The sequence below is a fragment of the Cetorhinus maximus genome, chromosome 1, assembly GCF_964194155.1.
Source record: "Cetorhinus maximus chromosome 1, sCetMax3.hap1.1, whole genome shotgun sequence".
NCBI classification, from domain to species: domain Eukaryota; kingdom Metazoa; phylum Chordata; class Chondrichthyes; order Lamniformes; family Cetorhinidae; genus Cetorhinus; species Cetorhinus maximus.
Window position 1 is genome coordinate 18,391,748 of NC_135879.1, and position 22,597 is coordinate 18,414,344.

Sequence of the window (22,597 nt, forward strand, 5' to 3'; positions counted from 1 at the left end):
CTTTGTACTTTTCCAGAGGTACAAAATTTGATCCAAAGGAATCTTGTCGTGTGCGAAGATCTTTCATCAGGTTTTCCTTTTCTTTGCGAAGGTTACTCACTTCGTCTTGAACTCTGTCATTCAGGAGGGTCTTCTTGAGTTACTTCTGCTGTTCTTCCATGTTGTTGTCATTGTTTAAGATAGTCTTCATCTCTTCAGGTTATTGAATCTTTACACACTCCTTTTTCATCCTGTTGTGGACCTTGGATTCTTCAGGCTCTTTCTGCAAAACCCTTTTTCAAGACAGGAACTCTTCCAGCTTCCTTTTGAGATCTCACTGGCCAATCAAGGTTGATTTCCTTTAACCAATTTTGCCCTAGAAGGCTTGGTTCTCTGCCTTTCAATGCCATCACTGGTAGATATGCCGATTGGTATCGATAATGAACAGTTGCTCTCGCGATACCTTTTACTTGGATTTCTTCACCTGTATATGTTTCCGACTTGGCAGATGTTTGTTCCAAATTTAACTGTTGATCACCTTTATTTAAATATCTGAAAGTGTGTTCTCCTACTACAGTGGTGGAAGCTCCCCTGTCTCCTTTCATTTTAAATGGTTTATTATTCACTTGCACTGTGACAATAGTTGGCTTTTTCCTCCCAACTTTTATGTTGAATAATGAATAAATGTCCAAATTTGTTATTTCAGGCTCCTCTACACTATAGACTTCATTGGACTTTGTTTGTTGTTTGGAAGCCTGTTTAAATCTCACTTAGCACGGTCTCATTATGTGTCCACTTCTGTGACAAAAATAACGTTCTACTTTTTTTAATTGCCAATCGCTAGAAGACTGACTGTTTCCATGGCAATGAATGTTATTTTCCGATTTAGTTGCTAAGCTGTTTCCTCTCATTTTTCAGTTAACAGGAGCTGTTTCACAGAATCACAGAATCACACAGTGCAGAAGAGGCCCTTCAGCCCATCGAGTCTGCACCGACACGTGAGAAACACCTGGCCTACCTACCTAATCCCATTTACCAGCACTTGGCCCATAGCCTTGAATGTTATGACATGCCAAGTGCTCATCCAGGTACTTTTTAAAGGATGTGAGGCAACCCACCTCCACCATCCTCCCAGGCAACACATTCCAGACCGTCACCAATCTCTGGGTAAAAAGGTTTTTCCTCACATCCCCCCTAAACCTCCTGCCCCTCACCTTGAACTTATGTCCCCTCATGACTGACCCTTCAACTAAGAGGAACAGCTGCTCCATATCCACCCTGTCCATGACCCTCATACACCTCGATTAGGTCGCCCCTCAGTCTTCTCTGCTCCAACAAAAACAACCCAAGTCTATCCAACCTCTCTTCATAACTTAAATATTTCATCCCAGGCAACATCCTGGTGAATCTCCTCTGTACCCCCTCCAGTGCAATCACATCCTTCCTATAATGTGGCAACCAGAACTGCACACAGTACTCCAGCTGTGGCCTCACCAAGGTTCTATGCAACTCCAACATGACCTCCCTACTTTTGTAATCTATGCCTCAATTGATAAAGGCAAGTGTCCCATATGCCTTTTTCACCACCCCACTAACGTGCCCCTCCGCCTTCAGAGATCTATGGACACACAAGCCAAGGCCCCTTTGTTCCTCAGAACTTCCGAGTGTCATACTGTTCATTGAATACTTCCTTGTCAAATTACTCCTTCCAAAGTGTATCACCTCACACTTTTCAGGGTTAAATTCCATCTGCCACTTACCTGCCCATTTGACCACCCCGTCTATATCTTCCTGTAGCCCAAGACACTCAACCTCATTGTTAACCACCCGGCCAATCTTTGTGTCATCCGCAAACTTACTGATCCTATCCCCCACTATAGTCATCTATGTCGTTTATATAAATGACAAATAATAGGGGACCCAACATAGATCCCTGTGGTACACCAATGGACACTGGCTTCCAGTCACTGAAACATCCTTCTGTCATCACCTTCTGTCTCCTACAACTAAGCCAATTTTGAATCCACCTTATCAAATTACCCTGTATCCCATGTGCATTTGCCTTCTTTATAAGTCTCCCATGTGGGACCTTGTCAAAGGCTTTGCTGCTACGTGGTGGAGTCCTAAATTTTGTGCCCTTTTCAGCTGTCTGTTCCAGCCTGATTAGGAGTGCGGCGCCATTTTGCACACCTTGAATCGCTTGTGACTCCTTTACAGCACTTTCTATGGCCAGCGCTATTTCTAACACTTTCTTAGAATCAAGATTCACTTCATTTCAGCCAGCAATCTTCACTGAATCGTGTCTTCCTGCAAGCCACATACTAAACGATTGCTGAGCATGTCATTTCGAGTTTCACCGAAATCACAGTATTCCATTAGTTGTTTTAATTTCACCACGTAGATAGCAATTGTCTCACCTGGGGCTCTATTTCATGAATTGAAGCTGAACCTCTGCATTGTGATTGAGGGCTTGGGTTGAAAATGTGCCTTAACGAGTTCTACTAATTCACTAAAAGTCTTTGAATCTGAGGCACTGGGGGCCAACAAGCTTCAAATCAAACTTTAGGTTTTGCCCCCACAAGTACTCAAGAGGGCCGTTCTCCTCTTCTCTTGCCCCGTGATTTTGTTTGCTTGAAAGAAGAACACAAATTAAGTTCTATACACTGAGACCAATCTTCTGTGGCTAGCTCAAAGGGATCAATTCTGTCAAATTGTGGCATTTCGGATGAGTATATCTTCTGTTATTTTAAACAAACTTAGATACTCACAATCGCTGGGTGAGATACAGCACCAATTCTGATTTATCCTCATCGCCAGTTTGTTATAGAGTTGATCTTCGGACGACTTTTCTTAGTGGAAACATTTGACTTTATTTAAAAGACAGCAGCAGCAACTACACGGGTCCATCAAACTCTTTAACTAAAGAAATCTCTTTCGTGGAGGCTCCCTGCGCTGCTATCACATTGATTTACACAGATCATGTGATCTTACAACACAGGATTATTCTTAAAGCTACAATCCAGCATTTCCCAAAACTATAATTACTACACAGGATATGTACCTCAAGTGCCGTAACCTGCAGGGCTATGGACCAAATGCTGGAAAGCTGGTTGGCTCGTTTATCGGCCAGCGCAGATACGATGGGCCAAGTGGCCTCTCTCTCTGCCATAAACTTCCACGATTCTATTTTAAGATTAAAAAGCTAACTTCTGGCGCAAGAGCTGAAAGTTTGTTGCAACAAAACAGAACAAAACAAAACAGCTTACAATATGCAGGGATTAGTTGCGAACTGTATTTACAAACTTCTGTTGTTCAGCACAACTCAATGTCAACTTCAATATTGGCAAATGTTTTGTCAAGACCATAGATGCACTGGATTTATCTGTAGCGTTAATGAGCAATCCAGTCTTTCACTGACAGGGGGCAAACTACCTTGCATGATGTTAAGTGCTTTATGATTGATGATGAATTAGCAAGGTTTGGCTGATACCTTAAACAGATGCTAGCAGGTTTCTGTTACAATGGTGGCACTACTATTGCAAAAAATTTGTGTGATAATTTGATAGCTTAGAAATGAGAAATAAAGCTACATTGAACATTGTGGCCTTCAGGAGCCTACTTGCCTTTTTCAATTGAAGTTGAAATTTCTCATTTTCTACCCAGCTAGTAGTTTGGACAAGGAGCAAATTCATTCTCATTAGATTTTTGTTTTAAACTCAATTGCCCCAAGATTTTACTCGTCCATCAAATGCCTGATTATTATATGAAGTGTCCCAGCATGAAATGTAAAAGGCATGAACTTGCTTTATGTCTATGTGGACGTATGTCAGTAATGATGGATGCCTTACACAATATACTAGAAAGTAATGACTGTCATTAAGATTTATGAATGTTTCAAATGTTTCATAATGAGGATTGATGAACAGTAATTAACAGTTCGCTATCAGTCTTGGGAATGGTGCTTCTTTAAGGCCCAGTGGTACACATACAATATAACTGAGTCAAAATTGATTTCAGGAAGGTTTTGTGAGCTTCCAAAAAGAATAGCCCTTATTGCTCTGTTGGCTCAGTCAACAAAGTCATTACACTATGTGAAAGTGACTAAGAAGCACCTAGTTTGATCCTTAGTCGGTGCTGAGTTTGTCCATCTTAACTACGGCTGCAGCAGAGGCTTGATAATTGGCTTCAGCACCCCTAAGTTAAGGAGCAGTAAAATCAGCCAGGATTCCTATTCCTCACCCCTATCCAGTAGTGCTTATCAGAAAATCCATGCATGTGGGTATCAGAGACTGGAATTTTCTCTTCAGAATAGGTTCTGTCCCAATCCCAACCCATTTTCTCGGTTCAAGACGGGTGTCCCTTTAGATTTACATGGCACCTTTCCAGTTGAATTTCCTCCACCAAGTGCTTTTCCACAAATTCGTAAGCAGTGCTGTAGCAGGACTGTGACTGTAACAGATGAGGCAGCCAGTCATCTATATAGGCAGAAGAGCCTGAAGATCGGCAAGTTGGCAGAGGTGAAAATGAGCAGGGTTAAAATTGGCTGTTTTATTTCACGCTCTTGCCAGTACAACCTAATTGATAAATTAATGATATTTTCATTAAGTAAATCATTCTAAAATTAATTAATAAGTGAAATATCAACAATACATAATTAGGGTATTTATTATTATATTGTGTTTTCTTCCCAGTAAGGAAGCTGCACTTTTTTGTTATTAAATCTGCATTCCTTATCAGCAATAGCAGAGCATAACTCAATCCTACAGTATGTGTTTGCTGTGCACCTTTATAGTTATGCGTTAATACCTTTGATATTGTGTGTAAGTATACTATGGCTGACTTCGCCTCCTTTTTGCTTCTCTTTAGCTCCAGAGCTTTTTCAGGCCTTTTTGGAAGGAGGCCCTGGCTATTCATACCCTGTGGACTGGTGGTCACTGGGCATCACATCTTATGAACTGCTGAGGGGCTGGGTAAGATGTACAATTCAGGTCCTATTTTTGCCGTGCAAGGTTTCAGATAATCTCCCCTATTGATTTCTGTAAGGAGCTAACAATGGAAAGTGAATGAATTGTCAACTAATGGCTGAAGAATGTACATTTTACATTTTGCATTTCATTTTTCTCTGACCATTTTGAATCTAACTTTATACATGTTGAGCAAAAACCTGTGTACATAACTCTTCACTGTAACTATATTTGGCAGAGCATTGAGTATGCTATCACATGTAGTACATAACATTATTCACAAAAATGCTATCCAAACTGTGTGGCATATAGAATATGTTGTATGGAGTCATACACATGATAAACTCACAACCAGAAATACCTCCAGCTTTTACCTTAAATACAAGAGACAAGAAGGAGATTGTTGTCTGATAAATGATCTATCCCTGCTCTTGTCAGAATGCAATGTTCTGAAATTAGTGGAATAACTATCTTATACTCATAACTGGCACATACTGTAATTGCTGTAATTAAATATTATTTCAGAAACCAGTTAGCAGGAATTTTGAGGGAAGAAATTCAACAGCACATTTGTGCTGGTAGAAGTATGGCAGATCAAAGGAGTTAGGGCCCTAACATCTGAAGAAAGGGAGGCCCTGAAAGCAGAAATTTAGATGGACTAATCTAGTTGCTAAATGACAATTCATTCAGAAATAGCAGATGTGGTATTGGCAGAGATACCTAGTCCAAAAAAACCAGGAAAAGTCCAATCTGGCCAATTACCACACCATCAATCCACTTTCAATCATCAGCAAAGTGATGGAAGATGTCATCGACAGTGTGGTCAAGCAGCACTTAGTCAGCAACAATCTACTCATCAATGCTCAGGTTGGATTCTCCACGCCCATTCAGCTCCAGACTTCATTACAGCCCTTGTCCAAACATTGATATAAGAGTTGAATTCCAGAGGTGAGGGGAGAACGATTGCCCTTGACATCAAACAGCATTTGGCAGAGTTTGGCATCAAGGAGCCCATGCAAAATTGAAGTCAGTGGAAATTGGGGGAAAACTCGCTGCTGGCTATGACCATACCAAGCACAAAGGAAAATGGTTGTGGTTGTTGGAGGCCAATCATCTCAAACCCAGGACATCACTGCAGGAGTTCCTCAGGGAAGTGTCCTAGGCCCAATCATCTTCAGCTGCTTCATCAATGGCCTTTTCTCCAACATAAGATCAGAATTGGAATGTTTGCTGAAGATTGCACAATGTTCAGTACCATTTGCAATTCCTCAGATATTGAAGCAGTTGTGCGCATATGCAGCAAAACCTGGACAACTTTCAGGTTTGGGCTAATAAGTGGCAAGTAACATTCGTACCACATAAGTGTCTGGCAATGACTGTCTCCAAGAGAGAGGCGATGGCATTGTGGTATTGTCATTCAACTAGTATTCAGAGACCCAGGCTAATGCTCAGGGGACCTGGGCTTGAATCCCACCACAGCAGATGGTGAAATTTCAATTCAGCAAAAAGTCTGATGGTGACCACAAAATCATTGCCAATTGTTGTTAAAAACCCATCTGGCCCAATTAGGGATGGGCAATAAATGCTGACATGGCCAGTGATGCCCACATCCCATGAATGAATAATTTTTAAAAATCTAACCATCTCCCCTTGACAGTCAATGGCATTGTCATTGTGAATGCCTCATTATTAATATCCTGAGGTTTACCATTGATCAGCTGAACTGGACCAGCCACATAAATACTGTGGCCACAAGAGCAGGTCAGAGGTTAGGAACTCTGAGGCAAGTTACTCACCTCCTGATTCCCCAAGGCATGTTCACCTTGTACAAGACACAAGTCAGGAACGTGATAGAATATTCTCCACTTGTCTAGATGAGTGCGGCTCAAGAGGCTCAACACCATCTCAGACAATGCATTCTGCTTGATTGGCACCTCAGCCACCACCTTAGAGATTCGCTTCCTCCATCAGAGCTACACAGTGGCAGCAGTGTGTACCATCAACAAGATGCCCTGCAGCAACTCACCAAGGTCCCTTCAATGGAATCATCCAAACCCACGACCTCCGCCACCTGGAAGGACAAGGGCAGTGGCTTATGCGAACACCACCACCTGCAGGTTCCCCTCCAAGTCACTCACCAACCTGACTTGGAACCATTGCTGTTCCTTCACTGCCGCCGGGTCAAAGTCCTGGGACTCTCTTTCTAACAGCACTGAGTGTACCTACACCACATGGGCTGCAGCGGCTTAAGAAGGCAGCTCATCACCACCTTCTCAAGGGCAACTAGGGTTGGGCAATAAATGGCCTGGCCAGCAATGCTCACATCCTAAAGACAATTTTTAAAAAAGCCTCGTGCAGCACACTGTTACTGTTAATGATCTGGAAAGATATTGATATCTTCATTGCACTCACAGCCAGATATTAATACATCTTCAATCATACTGTTTGCTATATTTTAAAACCAATGCTTACCTCTGTGATGTATTTAATTTCAACAGTATGCTTTTGCATTTTACTTCTGCTATGAACGTAATGATGAACCGATTTTATGCGTCCTGCGACTGACATCTACATGTTCGTACTTCCACTATTATAAACAATTGTGGTTCACTGCACGGAAGTCACAATCTATTAGCAGCAAGTTGGTTTCAGCTTTCATTCTTCATTAATGCCAGTGCAACCGTTAAGATTTTTTAAATTACTGTGAATAAAATATATCAAAAACGTGTTGTATACAGCAGAAGTAATTTATTAAACTATGTTTTAGTCTGGAAAGGACACAGCTTGCATGCAAAGTTCAAAATAATGAAAAGCAACACTTGTGATTGGTTCAGTTTTACAAAACAATTATCATTCAACACTGCACCCCATTTGCAAGAACATGCCCTGGCAGTCCCACTTCTTGTTATATTCTCTCCAGGGGAATAACATAGCACATCTCTGTCACAATATTTAATTAACTTACTCCAGACTTAGCGCATCTGTAAACAAATACTTCAAATTTCACAAATCAAAGTGCTTAATCCCTGATTTTTCTTTCTGTTTCTTATCAATTTACCCCTCCTGACGGCATTGACTCTTTGTTGGGAAAGGATTCCACTGACACAGGAAACCTTTCAGCACCTTATCTAGCTGTCCATTCTTTGTATGCTATCCTTTGCAGTAATTACTGGCAGGCTATTTGATTATATGTGCCCAATCCCACTGTCACCCAACTTTTGTGTTGCCACACTTTTAGCAGAAGTCAGCCCATAATGATCAGGAATGAGGACCCCGGACCAATAATCCATTACTCCAGCCAGAGACTATGTGACTGGACTACACTGGATAATCCTCATGGGCATCATTTCAACTTGGAGCAAGAGTGTAAAATGGGAGATAGCGAATGGACAGCTTGATTTGCAGCTCTCCCAATGTTTACATTCATTGAACTTAAACCTGCCCAGGGAGCCCACAAATACTGACATCGGTGGGTGTCAATTGGTGAAGCAAAACACTTTCAAGGAGTGAGGTCTACAGAGGAAACATGGGCAGAATTTTTAGATTGCTGGAAGAGCGCGATCGGCAAGTCCGGGATTAGCCGGGGAATGGCCAACCAGCATGAAGCACGCGCTAGAATGGTCAGCGCTGCCGGGATGGCGGTGGGAGGAGAGCAGGCACTGACGTAAGCACGGGTGTGGGTGAGCTCTGAATGAAAGCTCACTGAAGATAGAGAGCTGCCCTAGGGAGCTGAAGACTTGAAAACAATTAAATAAAGTTTTTAAAATTAGGAAGAAGTTGTCCAAGCATCACAATCAGTCACCGGAACATATACACGATAATAATGCTGTCCATAGATTTTTATTCTGTTTTAAATTTAATAACAGAAACCTCACCCCACCCTTGGATGAGGTTTCATGAAAAATGCAAAGTCCGCCTGGCCGATTCACCCGTCCGCCAACCGTAAGGGTGGACGGACCACGAAAAATCGGAGACAAGTGCAACTTTAATTACACTAATTGGCCTCTTAATTGTCAGCAGGCACGCTTCCGACTTCTGCGCCCGCCCGCCGACCGAAATATCATGGTGAGCGCGGAACGACATTGGGATGCTCGCCCGATGTTATGTCGCGCAATTTCGCATCCGATCGGGTCAGGCGCCCGCCGACCTAAAGGTTCTGCCCCGTGGATTGACTGAGACCTTCCCTGGGTGCTGCAGAATGGACAGGTGGCCCAGCAGACTGTCACTTATCAGCGCAATGTGGAGGAGGGAGAGGCAAAAATCTAAAAGCACAAAAAGTAAATGGGTGATATAATGAAAACTTTGCTGGCGCCAATTGTAAACACAACTGGCCTGGATTTGATGCTTGTCATCACACCAGGCTTGTGCTTGTCAAAGTTCAGTAGGTGGATGATCCAATGCTTGTAAAAGGCTGATCAGCATGAGAGACTCTCTTAGCTCAGCTGTTGGCATTTAAATAACAGAAGAGCTCTGGGAAGTGACTGGGGGGATTTCACTGAAGAAGACCCCTGATGGAGGAGAATTCAAGAAGGCAGGCGAGCAGAGAAATGGGACTGCTGTCAGCAAGACAGAACAAAAAGTGTAGAGATTAGGGGGAGGGGTGGAAAAATCATTGATAAGAAGTGAGAGAGACAGAATTTAAAGAGCAAATCGCAAGATCATTTTTTAAGAACCAAGATGAGATGAATTACATTAGGAAAAGTAATTAAGAATTTGAAGTATAGCTGGGCTCGGAAGGCAAAGTCATGCAAAAATTGAAGGATGAAAATATGAAGCCACCCGGAATTACAACCTCAGATTAGAATATAATAAAGCTGCAATTAAAATGCCGAGAATGATATCCATGTTATTCAAAGCTCAAGTCAGTAGACCTGAGTCAAATTTCTGGATATCACACTCTGCAGATCAACACCAGAGCTATGCACATTCACGCACAGAACTGCACTCCTGAAGTTAAAATTAGGAGATAGTGGGTGGAAGCATTGACTCCTTTATAATATTTAGGAAAATTCCATACTCAGTTTTTAAAGTTTGGTAGCTCAATAGAAATTCTTTGTATTGGCACAAGCACAGCAAAATAAACAGTGTCAGCCAAATGATGAGCAAAATAAGAATAATAAGCCCATCCCTGTTAAATTCCCTGAAGTACTGTTCAAACTATTGTGGCAGGCATGCATTTCCAGTGAGCTGAAGGTACAAGGGTCCCATTTGGCCTGTCCCTGTCAAAGCTCCTTTCACTATATTTCAACAGAGTAGTCAGAGCCATTAACTGTTCTTCTCTTATACAAGGGGGGATAATTCCCAACTCCATTTCACAGAATAACATTACAAACTTGTATACCGTCATAGGTAACAACAAGGTGAAACCAGCTCAATTGTTTCGAAACAGCTGTACAGCAAGAACATCAGCTTGCATTTATATAGAACTTTTAACGCAGGAAGATATCCCAAGGTACTTCACAGAAGTGTAATCAGACAGAAATTGACACCAAGTCCCATTAGCAGGGGTGACTAAAAGCTTGGTCAAAGAGATGAATTTTATGGAGCGTCTCAAAAGCAGAGAGAGAGGTGGAGAGGCAGAGTGGATTAGGGAAGAAATTCTGGAGTTTGGGATCAAGATGGCTTAAAAGCACAGCATCCAATGGCAGGGCAAAATGTGTGATGGATGTGTCCAGAGCTGGAAAAACACAGAATTCCTGGAAGATTATTGGCCTGGAGAAGTTTACAGAGGTAAGGAAGAGTGAGGTCATGAATAGATTTGAAATTTTAAATTGGAGGCATTGGGGAACTGGGGTCAATGTGGGTAATAGGTGAGCAGAGACTATCCATTTTTTCATGGGTAATATTTTGAAAACTTTTTTAGCATGTTGATAGGCCTTCAGTTTACCGAGAATATTGTTACCAACAAACAAAATAAGCTTTAGGCCATGTCAATTCTGCAGTTCATTTTAAAATCAGAATCCATTTCTGTTCTTTCTCAATGAGAAAGGGAGAATTTTGATACTGAAAGATTTAGACTAAAATAAGCCTTTGTAACCCCAAAACTACTCTTTGATTTTCGGTATGATACAATGACATAATGACATAATTTCCATGACAGCTATGCATAGTAATTTTACATTTTCTCTCAGCAAATGTTGGAAATACAAAATAAAAATAGAAATGGCTGAAAATGCTGGGGAAGAGAAAAACAGGTTTCTTCAGATGTGTAACTCTGCATCAGAGCAAAATATACGATAGCATTTTGGACTTGCTGTGACCAGCAAATTTACATATTTTAACTTGTGATTCTTGCCATTCATTCACTTTGTTCATGATTATTAATATTTTGTTACAATTCTTTACTGATATGAAGGATTCATCAGTAACTGGACACTTACTGTCCAGTTTAAAAGAGTACACAAGGTAAATGCTAAGTAATTCTGTTGTATTTTACCTCACAGAGACCATACGACATTCACTCCAATACTTCAGTGGAAGAAATACTTCTCATGGTTAGTACTGAGAAAGTGCACTGCTCCTCCACGTGGTCCAAAGGCTTGGTGGCATTAGTAAAAAAGGTAAAGACTCGAGAGAAAAGGTCACGATATAAACTTTTACAACTGGCACAGAGGTATTTTTAGCCAGAAAAATCAATCTGGACACACTTCACTGCCATAAGAAATGATGAAAGAAAGATACTGTGAGAAAGCTTTCTGTATTTCAGAACAAAATGGAATTTTAACCCACTCCATCCAGCAGGAACAGGGTGACAGGCCTTTTAAAATGGATCACCCAGCCTTACTGCCTTACTTGGTCTTGTTGGAATCCCGCTGGTCATCATTTTAAATGCTCACAGCCGTTCAGTGGCTGAGGCTCCCAGTGGAAACAGGCAGGAGCCTTATAAATGCCTTCGTTTGGGATCCGATCACGACAATAGGGTCCCCTATTGGATGTCAGCTCGAATCCAACTGGGAAAAGCTACCACGGACTCCTGTCAGGTGAAGGCAGGTCAGAAGCCATCAGGAGGATGAAGCGACTCTCCGACATAAAACAAAATCTTTCCTTCGTGGGGCCAGTAGAAGCTGGAATGTTCCTCCAGGTCTCAAAAAGGAAGGCTGCAGCTTCCTCTGCCTCAGGCTCATCCCCTTACCGCCAACAGATCCTCCTAAAATGCTTCCTCATCGCCTATCTTCCTCCCAATGAACTTTCCCTTGGTTACAACTGTAATCTTGGCCTTTGAGTGCTTTTCTTGCTCCCCTCACTGCACCCCCCATGTCACCTCCCCTACTGTTCCCCCACCAGCACCACCCAACCAAACCTCTTAGGAAGTTAAAATGAACCCCATAGTTTTATCTCAGAAACTCCAGGAACAGAAGTAAGTGCTGGTCTGATCGTTAGCAGCCTAGTAAGCGGGTTGGGCTGATTAACCTGAGAAAGTGAAAAAGCAGTCAGACTAGTATCAGCAGCTAATCTCCAGTTGGTGAGGAGAGGCGTATCTTATTTTGCCTTGTGACTGTTCGATGTATGTACTTATGTTCCTTGGAAGATTAGGGAAGCCATATATTTTGGAAATTTGCTACCTGGCTCCTAAAGCTGAATTGAAAGTCAATTTCTTAAGAAAATCTATCTTTATTCCAAATGAATGCTGCAAATGTGGACAAAATACATTAAAGTCACTTGTGAATCAGAAATAATTTGGCTTTATGTAAATCAATATAATTCACTTAAATTTTCAGTGTTTTTTGCTGAAGAATTTTCTGGTCAGCGAGTGGGGGCGGGGCCCGCTCGCTGACGCATAAAGTGACTCACGGTGACATTGGGAGGGCGTCACCGTGCATCATTTAGATTTTCAGTTCGGTGGGTGCGCAGCCGACTCAGCAGCGTGCCCGCTGAACTGTCAAAGGCCTATTAAGGCCTGTTTAAAACTAATTAAAACAGTTAAATGAGCTGCCCGTCCTATTGTTAGGTTGGTGGGCAGGGGAAGAGCCCAGGCGGCCTTCACATTTTTCATGAAACCTCATCCACGGGCGGGATGAGGTTTCATGAAGGGTTTTAAAATTCAAGAAATTTTTTTTAAAAATTTCATTGACATGTCCCAGCTCATGTGGCACTGTCACATGAGGGGACATGCCTTATAATATTTTCTTTTCTGTATTTAGCTTTTAAAACCTTAAACTGATCTCCCTGAGGCAGCCCTGTGCCTCAAAAAGATTTCTGCACTCTTCCGCACGCATGTGCGAAAGAGCACAGGTCCCGCCTCAGGGAATCCCCCCCCTGCCCGCACAGGGAGCGCTCAGTGCTTCTGGGTGAGCGTCACGCTGAGTGGGCCTTAATTGGCCCGCCCATGTAAAATGGTGACGCGCACCAATCGGGTTTGTGCTTGCTCCCGCACAACCCCCCCACCAACGGGGGAAGAATTCAGCCCTAAATTCTTTATTGCGATTAGCAAAGCCAGAATTCAGTGCCCATTCCTATTCACCCTGAGAAAGTGGTGGTGGACCGTTTACTGTTTAACACAAATGTGTGGCTTGCTAGGTGAAAGACGTTTTTAGGTCAAACAGTTCACAGAGTTCTGAGCCGTGGAACAAACAGTGCAAACCAAATTTTTCTGCAATCAGCGTCTTTTACTAAAAAATTCAGCAGGAGATTGCAGGTAAGCATGCAATAGTACTGTCAGACAGGTAACCCCAGATTGCACATAAGCATGCACAGACCTACCCATTTATTTTCAAGTCAAGCAACTATAAGCAAAAACTCCATACATACAAACAGCAGTGGGTTGTCAGTTCAGCAGTGACTTGACATAACCTCCTTAACTGGCAACAATCCAAGCTGCCCTCCTGACTGCAGCAGTGAGTTTTTTTTTCATTAACCACATTTTTTATACCTTTCTTTTCCAGGAGTGGGTCTGGATGTTATATTGGCAGGACCTCATTGTCCTATAAATGTTCTTCTTAATGCAAAATGCCCAACAGTATTTCAAGCTCTTTGCCTAAAGCCATGGAGTAAAAGCCCACACTCAGGTTCAGTTCCCAATTAAGATGAGCAATATTAATGTGTGTTGTTTCCCAGATCTTCTCATCCACCTTATTATGCTTGGGAAGGTCTTGTACCAGTTACTGTCTCATTGCTCACCAAGGTCTTCCCTATTTCCAAAAAAAAAATGCTTGCAGCATTCATCAGTACAGTTTACTTCGTAAAGGCCTTTTGGCTATGCAGAGCATGCTGGTACAAATTGGCCAATTTTTGAGCTTTGTCAAGTTACATCAAACCTGTATTCTTACATAGGTGGCTTCAGAAGACACTGAGCCTATCATGCTGATCTGGTATGCAATTCCCATCACATATAGGCCAGACTGGGTAAGGATAACCATGGTCATGGGACAAGGTGTTGCATCTCTGTCCTTGATCGCAATCAATAACACCCTGCTGGAAGTGGTTAGCAAATTCTGCTCCCTCAGGTTCACGGTGACAGACAAGCTGTCCCTTAATGCGGAACTTGATAAATGCATAGGGTAGCTGCCACCTTTGGCTGACTCACAAAACGTGTATAGAATAACATCAGGCTGACCCTCAGGAACAAGCTGATCGTTTATGAGGTCTGTATTTTCAACACCTTGCTGTATGGTTGTGAAACATGGACGACTTACAGCTGTCAAGAAAAGAAGCTCAACGATTTCCATGTTCACTGTCTGTGGTGCATTATAGGTATACCCTGACAGGACGTAATTGTGAATGCGGCAGTCCTCTCAAAGGCAGAGCGACCAAGTTTGCTGGCACTCGTCAGACAGAGGCAGCTTCTTTGGCTTGGGCAGGTCTGCAGGAAGGAAGAAGGTTGCATATCCAAGGACTTTCTGTATAGTGAGGTAACCAGTCAGATGACCAGTAGGACGACCGAAGCTTTGCTTCAAGGATGCTTGCAAGGGCGACATGAAGGCCCTAGACATTGATTATCAGGCCTGGGTGTCACTAGCTGATGACAGAGGAAAATGGCGACACCTCCTGTGGGCTGGGGTACTCTTTCACAATGACCAGTGGCTACAGCGGCTTGGCATCAGATGTACACTACCATACCCATTAGTTATAGCAATGTAGCAAAATATTTTATCTTTGAAGTTTTCTTACTTGGATGTGTATTTCAAAGAATTGTGACATTTTTTTCTCTTATCCACCAGCAAAAAACCATATATTAAAATACAATTATTTTATTTCACACTAGCTTCTTGTGAAAGAGCCTGAGTGTCGACTATCAAGTCTCAAGGACATTCAAAATTCTCCGTACTTAGTTGATGTGAACTGGGATGCTGTTCTAGAGAAGAATCTCCCTCCTGCTTTTGTTCCAAACGTGAGTTAACAAACAGACAGCAAAACATAATAGCTTTGACTGAATAATTCCCTTGCTGTAAGTTATATTGCTGTATTTTATCAAACTGATTGGTGTTCATGCTCTAAAATAGCGCATTTTAAAATCTGAAATGAACAGCATAGGAATGTGACAAAGGGGCCAATCAGTGGATGACAAGGTAGACCAACTTTTCTGATAGATATGGGAAGCATCCTGTCATTCTTTCCCATTATGACTAACATTATGTAAACTATTAATGAAGAATGGGTCTCTGGTCTAAAATTGCTGTTAAAGGTGTCAGAGGATAAACTCTTCACATGTTTGGACGATCTTCCAGTACTTTGATTCAGGCATTAATTTATCAATTTTAAGTGGCATAGTGAAGGCCTCATATAAAATACCTCTGATAAATAATTGGTATCCCTACCAGTTAGATCAAAGATTACGGAAACATTAATAATTAAGAATACAGTCTGATGAAGAATTACACAACCAACACGTCTTTAAATATATTTATTGACTGACTGTCTTAAGCATTTCCAGCATTTTCTGTGTTTTTATTTAAACTTCTAGAATTTGTAGTAGTTTTATTTTCTCATCTAAGTTTAATAAATGAGAAGCTGTTGTCACAACCCCTTGTCTCTAATGTGGCTTCAAAGAAATCTTTCAACCTTATAGTCCATAAATGTTCTTATTGCCCAGCACAAATTCAGAGCATAAGAGCAAAATACTGCAGACGCTGGAAATCTGAAATAAAAACAGAAAATGCTGGAAAAACTCAGCAGGTCTAGCAGTATCTGTGGAGAGAGAAACAGAGTTAACGTTTTGAGTCCGTATGACCCTTCTTCAGAGCATTAGTGCTAAGTAAATTTGCTAGGGCAAGGCATCTTATGCTCACTAAGAATCTGTCCTGTTGCAGCTTACCTGACGCTGTGCAGAACTGGCTACACTGGAGGGAATTTTACACATGGGTGAGCAAGTGGGATTGGGCGGGGGTGGAGGAGGATTAAATGGGCAAAAATTGGGCATCAGGAAGTTGTAATGCCAATTAGCCTGTAACACTGATTTGACACTGGCGATGCATCTTGGAGCTCTGTGCTCCAGCTAACACCTTCTCTGTACCTCGCACAGCTGAACTGTGGTCAGCAGCAGAAATGCCACCCTGTGCTATTTAAAGGGGTAAAAGCAAAGAACTGTGGATGCTGGAAATCCAAAACGAAAACAAAAACAAAAATACCTGGAAAAACTCAACAGGTCTGGCAGCATCGGTGGAGAAGAGCACAGTTGACGTTTCGAGTCCTCGAGGACTCGAAACGCCAACTGTGCTCTTCTCCACCGTTGCTGCCCGACCTGCTGAGTTTTTCCAGGTATTTTTGTTTCTGTTTCTATTTAAAGGGGTAATCAACTACTTAAAAGTTAGCTGCTGATTGATTTCTACTGGTTCTTGCTGCCATTGTAGAAGCTTTTGTTGGTTTCCAGAGTTGTTTAAAGTTGCTGAAATCTGCAGGGAGTTGTGTTTCTTGTGCTGCAGAATTTTGCTTTGACTTCAAGGAATTTGCACAAAGCAGTTGCTCCCAGAACTGGGTACATCCCATGCATAATGATCCCCTACCCATTTTCCTGGGCTATCAATTCCCGTGGCCACATTCTTTGATACTTTCATTTCACGTTTCTCGTTGATTCCAAATTGTATTACTCACTTCTTTCCTAAACTCATCATCTTCTTTGTTTTAATCACTGTAAATGTCATCAAACATAACATTGTACCCACTTCAGGTCAGACTAGCCTCTACAACGTGTCATCTGTAAAATGGATGATGAGCAGATAAATAGCGAATTCACTTGAGTGCTGAACATATTAATAACTATGAAGATAGGTTTATTATAATGTTAATCATTCATCTCAGCTAAGCTGTCAAGTTCTCTTCCCTTATAATCATTCGGTCCAATCACTTTGTTATCATTTCTAAGCCATGCTAGAATAAGTAAGCAGCAAAGGTGACAGGAAAAGCTCACAAAAGAGTATTTTTTTCTTGAGGAATTTTCATGCATGCCAATTATTAGCTTTTCATGTTGATTGTTACTGTTTCAGCAGCCTGTCAATATTTGTTGATGAAAATCAATGCAGCTAAATTCCTCTCCCTCCAGTCTGGGCTTTCTTAAGTATTCTAGTTAGTGTAGGTCCCTATCTGCTCTTAATGCCACTCTCAATACTAATAGCAGGAATTTCAGCCTCTGTGGACTGTAGGTAGGAACGTTTGCAAGATTGGGAATTCTCACCTATAGTAATGAGAAGAACCATTAGCACTGGGAGCAATACCGCTTTCTCTTTATGGATATTGAGTGGTCTGCTGTGTCTTTCCAGCACTTTCTGTTTTATTTCGAAGAAGGCATAACCCTGTTCTAGGGTATTAATAACCAGGCTCAGGTAGGAGTGGATGCAGGGAGGGAACAAATGGATAAAAGTGAAAGATAGGAAAGTGGATGGAAGTCAAAAAGGGAGGGAATAAATGGCACCAAAATCAGAATAGGAGGTGGGGTAAGTGGATATTAGTAAAGTGGACAGGAAAGTGGGTAGAAACTGAGGCTGGGACTGAGATTGGTGGCCCCATCCACTGGCTGAGAAGTCTGGGGTGAGTCCACGTCCGCTGACTCTGGGAGCCATGATGTCCCGCCTCCAAAAGCTGCTGACCAATCAGAGGGCCTGGAGCTATTCAGTCCCAGCAACGCCACCAGGAGCAGACCACGCCAGCGATGGAGGCTTGAGAAGTAGGTGATTGGGGTGGGCTTACCAGAGCCAGTCAGGCAGACCCCGACAAAGATGGGATGGTGCGATTGAGAAGCCAGGAGAGGGTCATCAAGAAGAGGATTCCCTTTCCTGGAGGATCCCTCTGTGGGGCACAATAGTCGGCCAGGAGGGACACCTCCCGAGCCCACAGGCAGGCCTCCAAGTTATACTAGCAACTATTAATTGGTCACTTAAGGGTCTCAAAACAAAAACAGAATTACCTGGAAAAACTCAGCAGGTCTGGCAGCATTGGCGGAGAAGAATAAAGCTGACGTTTCGAGTCCTCATGACCCTTCAACAGAACTGAGTAAAATTAGGAGAGGGGTGAAATATAAGCTGGTTTAAGGTGGTGTGGGGGTAGGGGGAGAGAAGTGGGGGGGGGGGGGGTGTGGTTATAGGGACAAGCAAGCAGTGATAGGAGCAGATAATCAAAAGATGTCACAGACAAAAGAACAAAGAGGTGTTGAAGGTGGTGATGTTATCTAAGAGAATGTGCTAATTAAGAATTGATGGCAGGACACACAAGGTACAGCTCTAGTGGGGGTGGGGTGAAATAAGACTAACAGGGCATAAAAGATATAAATTTAAAAATAATGGAAATAGGTGGGAAAAGAAAAATCTATATAAATTATTGGAAAAAATAAAAGGGAGGGGGAAGAAACGGAAAGGGGGTGGGGATGGAGGAGGGAGTTCAAGATCTAAAGTTGTTGAATTCAATATTCAGTCCAGAAGGCTGTAGAGTGCCTAGTCGGAAGATGAGGTGCTGTTCCTCCAGTTTGCGTTGAGCTTCATTGGAACAATGCAGCAAGCCAAGGACAGACATGTGGGCAAGAGAGCAGGGTGGAGTGTTAAAATGGCAAGCGACAGGGAGGTTTGGGTCATTGCAGGTGTTCTGCAAAGCAGTCGCCCAGTTTGCGTTTGGTCTCTCCAATGTAGAGGAGACCGCATTGGGAGCAACGAATGCAGTAGACTAAGTTAGGGGAAATGCAAGTGAAATGCTGCTTCACTTGAAAGGAGTGTTTGGGCCCTTGGACGGTGAGGAGAGAAGAAGTGAAGGGGCAGGTGTTGCATCTTTTGCGTATGCATGGGGAGGTGCCGTAGGTAGGGGTTGAGGAGTAGGGGGCGATGGAGGAGTGGACCAGGGTGTCCCTGAGGGAATGATCCCTACGGAATGCCGCCAGGGGGGGCGAAGGGAAGATGTGTTTGGTGCTGGCATCATGCTGGAGTTGGCGGAAATGGCGGAGGATGATCCTTTGAATGCGGAGGCTGGTGGGGTAATAAGTGAGGACAAGGGGGACCCTATCATGTTTCTGGGAGGGAGGAGAAGGCATGAGGGCGGATGCGCGGGAGATGGGCCGGACACGGTTGAGGGCCCTGTCAATGACCGTGGGTGGAAAACCTCGGTTAAGGAAGAAAGAGGACATATCAGAGGAACTGTTTTTGAAGGTAGCATCATCAGAACAGATGCGACGGAGGCGAAGGAACTGAGAGAATGGGATGGAGTCCTTACAGGAAGCGGGGTGTGAGGAGCTGTAGTCGAGGTAGCTGTGGGAGTCGGTAGGCTTGTAATGGATATTGGTGGACAGTCTATCACCAGAAATTGAGACAGAGAGGTCAAGGAAGGGAAGGAAAGTGTCAGAGATGGACCATGTGAAAATGATGGAGGGGTGGAGATTGGACGCAAAATTAATAAATTTTTCCAGGTCCCAACGAGAGCATGAAGCAGCACCGAAGTAATCATCGATGTACCGGAGAAAGAGTTGTGGGAGGGGGCCGGAGTAGGACTGGAACAAGGAATGTTCCACAAACCCCATAAAGAGACAGGCAGAGCTGGGGCCCATGCGGGTACCCATAGCCACACCTTTTATTTGGAGGAAGTGAGAGGAGTTAAAGGAGAAATTGTTCAGTGTGAGAACAAGTTCAGCCAGACGGAGGAGAGTAGTGGTGGATGGGGATTGTTCGGGCCTCTGTTCGAGGAAGAAGCTAAGGGCCCTCAGACCATCCTGGTGGGGGATGGAGGTGTAGAGGGATTGGACATCCATGGTGAAGAGGAGGCGGTTGGGGCCAGGGAACTGGAAATTGTTGATGTGGCGTAAGGTGTCAAAGGAATCACGGATGTAGGTGGGAAGGTACTGGACAAGGGGAGAGAGAAGAAGGGAGTCAAGATAATGAAAAATGAATTCCATGGGGCAGGAACAGGCTGACACGATCGGTCTGCCGGGACAGTCCTGTTTGTGGATTTTGGGTAGGAGGTAGAAGCGGGGTTGGGCGACTATCAGGTTGGAGGCAGTGGGAGGAAGATCTCCAGAGGAGATGAGGTCAGTGACAGTCCTGGAAACAATGGCTTGATGTTCAGTGGTGGGGTCATGGTCCAGGGAGAGGTAGGAGGAAGTGTCTGCGAGTTGACGCTCAGCCTCCGCGAGGTAGAGGTCAGTGTGCCAGACAACAACAGCACCACCCTTGTCAGCGGGTTTGATGACAATGTTAGAGTTGGACCTGAGAGAACGGAGTGCAGTAAGTTCAGAGAGAGACAGATTAGAATGGGTGAGAGGAGCAGAGAAATTGAGACGACTAATGTCACGCCGACAGTTCTCAATGAAAAGATCAAGAGAAAGGAAGAATCCAGAGGGAGGGGTCCAGGTGGAGGGAGAATATTGGAGGTGGGTAAAAGGATCCGTTGAACGGGGAGAGGACTCCTGCCCAAAGAAGTGAGCACGGAGACGAAGACGGCGGAAGAAGAGTTCAGCATCGTGCCGAGCCCAAAATTCATTGAGATGAGGGCGTAAGGGTATGAAGCTAAGTCCTTTGCTGAGCACTGAACGTTCAGCGTCGGAGAGGGGAAGTTCAGGGGGTATAGTGAATACACGGCCGGGGCTGGGATTGGAAGATGGGGTGGGGACGGAGGGACAGGCAGGGATGGAGGGTCCTGGATGGGTGTTGGTGTCGATGAGTTGTTGGAGCTTGCGTTCCTTAGCACTTGAGAGAAAGAGAAAAAGTTTCTTGTTAAGGCGTCGGATGAGACGAAGAATAAAATGAAACTGGGGGCACGCGCAGCTTTGAAAAAGGGTGCGGCGGTGCTGCTGGAGGGAGAGGTCTCAATTAAGGGTCTCAATTAATAAAGGGTCTCAATTGGACGAAGGTTAAATGGGCTGTCCAACACCTTCCCAAATACCAGAAAAGTCAGGTAGTTCTCAGGCATGGTCCTCCCCAGCACCCCACCGCCCTGGCACCTACCACCAACTGGGAGGTGGGGGGAGGGGTGTAAAATTCTGACCTGAGGGTGGTGCTTAAGGGGGAAAGAGGGCAGAAGCTAAAAGCAATAGTTTGAGGGCTGTGGGGAAATTGGATGTGGCACTTGTGGAGCAAGAGGATTGCCAGCATTATCCAATGGGAGTGAAGAAGAAGAGTACTGGCATGAACTGGGGAGAGAAAGAGTGCCAACATGAGCGAGCTGACCTGGATGGGAGCAATCTGCCAAGATTGATTGAAGAACACAGGCTTAACTCAACTGAAAAGGTAAAAGAGTTTCAGGTCGAAATGATTGGGGGAGACTAAAATGAACTGGGAGGTATAGAGGAGAGGAATATCTCTGAAAAGGCAGCAGAGCTGGGTGGGATAGTTGGGGGAGAGAGGCGGCTAAGAAATTAGTTTGGGTGGGTGATGCCTTGGTCAGTCTGTTTGAAAATTCAAATGTAATTTTGTTCTTCCTTTATACCGGTCAATACAAATGAAGTGCTGTTACATATACCTACCACTCATATTACACCGCTTGTGTAATCACTTGCTTTCACATGACAGGGGTGCTTCTGAGGTGTCAATTATTTGGGAGTTTTTTGGAAAGTTTGATCAACTTTTGCTAGTTTTTTAAATTGGCAGGCTTGTCATACCATCACTGTTAACAACATTAGTATTCTGCAGATCTTGCATACTTCTAGTGATATATTAGCCCCATTTGATGCTTGCAGATAAAACCCATAGGAACATAGGAATTGCCTTCTACCTTCCTGGTAATCCCATGATGTAATGATAATGGAGTTGTTGATTAATCATAGCATTCAGTCTTCATTAAACAGTCTACAATAAATCCAAACACCATGTGAGGAAAATCCCAGTGGTGGACTGCTTTGGGAACCACAGACCTAAAGTTGCAGGTTCCTCCCAAGTGTACTACGCCTACCATCTGTCATGTCTAAAATTAATCGCACACTGTATCAAAAAAGTAATTAAAGGAAGTTATAACCCATATCTGAAATTACCCATCTATTGTTTTCAAAAATGTTATTTCAATCCATCTCTTGACACTGGATTCAATCCAATCCAAAAACAATGCAGAACAGCAGACAGGGCTTATCCATTCCTGAATCCATTCTACAGTTTATGCGAGAAATGTAGCCTGGTTGTCTGTCTTAGCAGAATAGCACCACAGGACTAATTAGTATTGAAGCCTGACCCCTTGTATTTTTGCCAGGAATACAAGATGCTCAATATCACAATTTCAATCCAAAAGTTTTGTTAAGAATAAAAGTGGCAAAGCTTTAC

General features: G+C 43.3%; 1 protein-coding gene across 1 annotated transcript in view; it reads left to right on the forward strand.

Moving 5' to 3' along the window:
- Positions 1-22,597, forward strand: part of LOC144677927 (serine/threonine-protein kinase 32B-like) — a 368,461-nt gene that overhangs the window by 340,316 nt on the left and 5,548 nt on the right. The window contains exons 7-9 of the mRNA XM_078537920.1: positions 4,846-4,949; positions 11,387-11,503; positions 15,145-15,270. Of these exons, the coding sequence (XP_078394046.1) occupies positions 4,846-4,949; positions 11,387-11,503; positions 15,145-15,270 (347 nt within the window). The remainder of the gene's footprint in view (positions 1-4,845; positions 4,950-11,386; positions 11,504-15,144; positions 15,271-22,597) is intronic.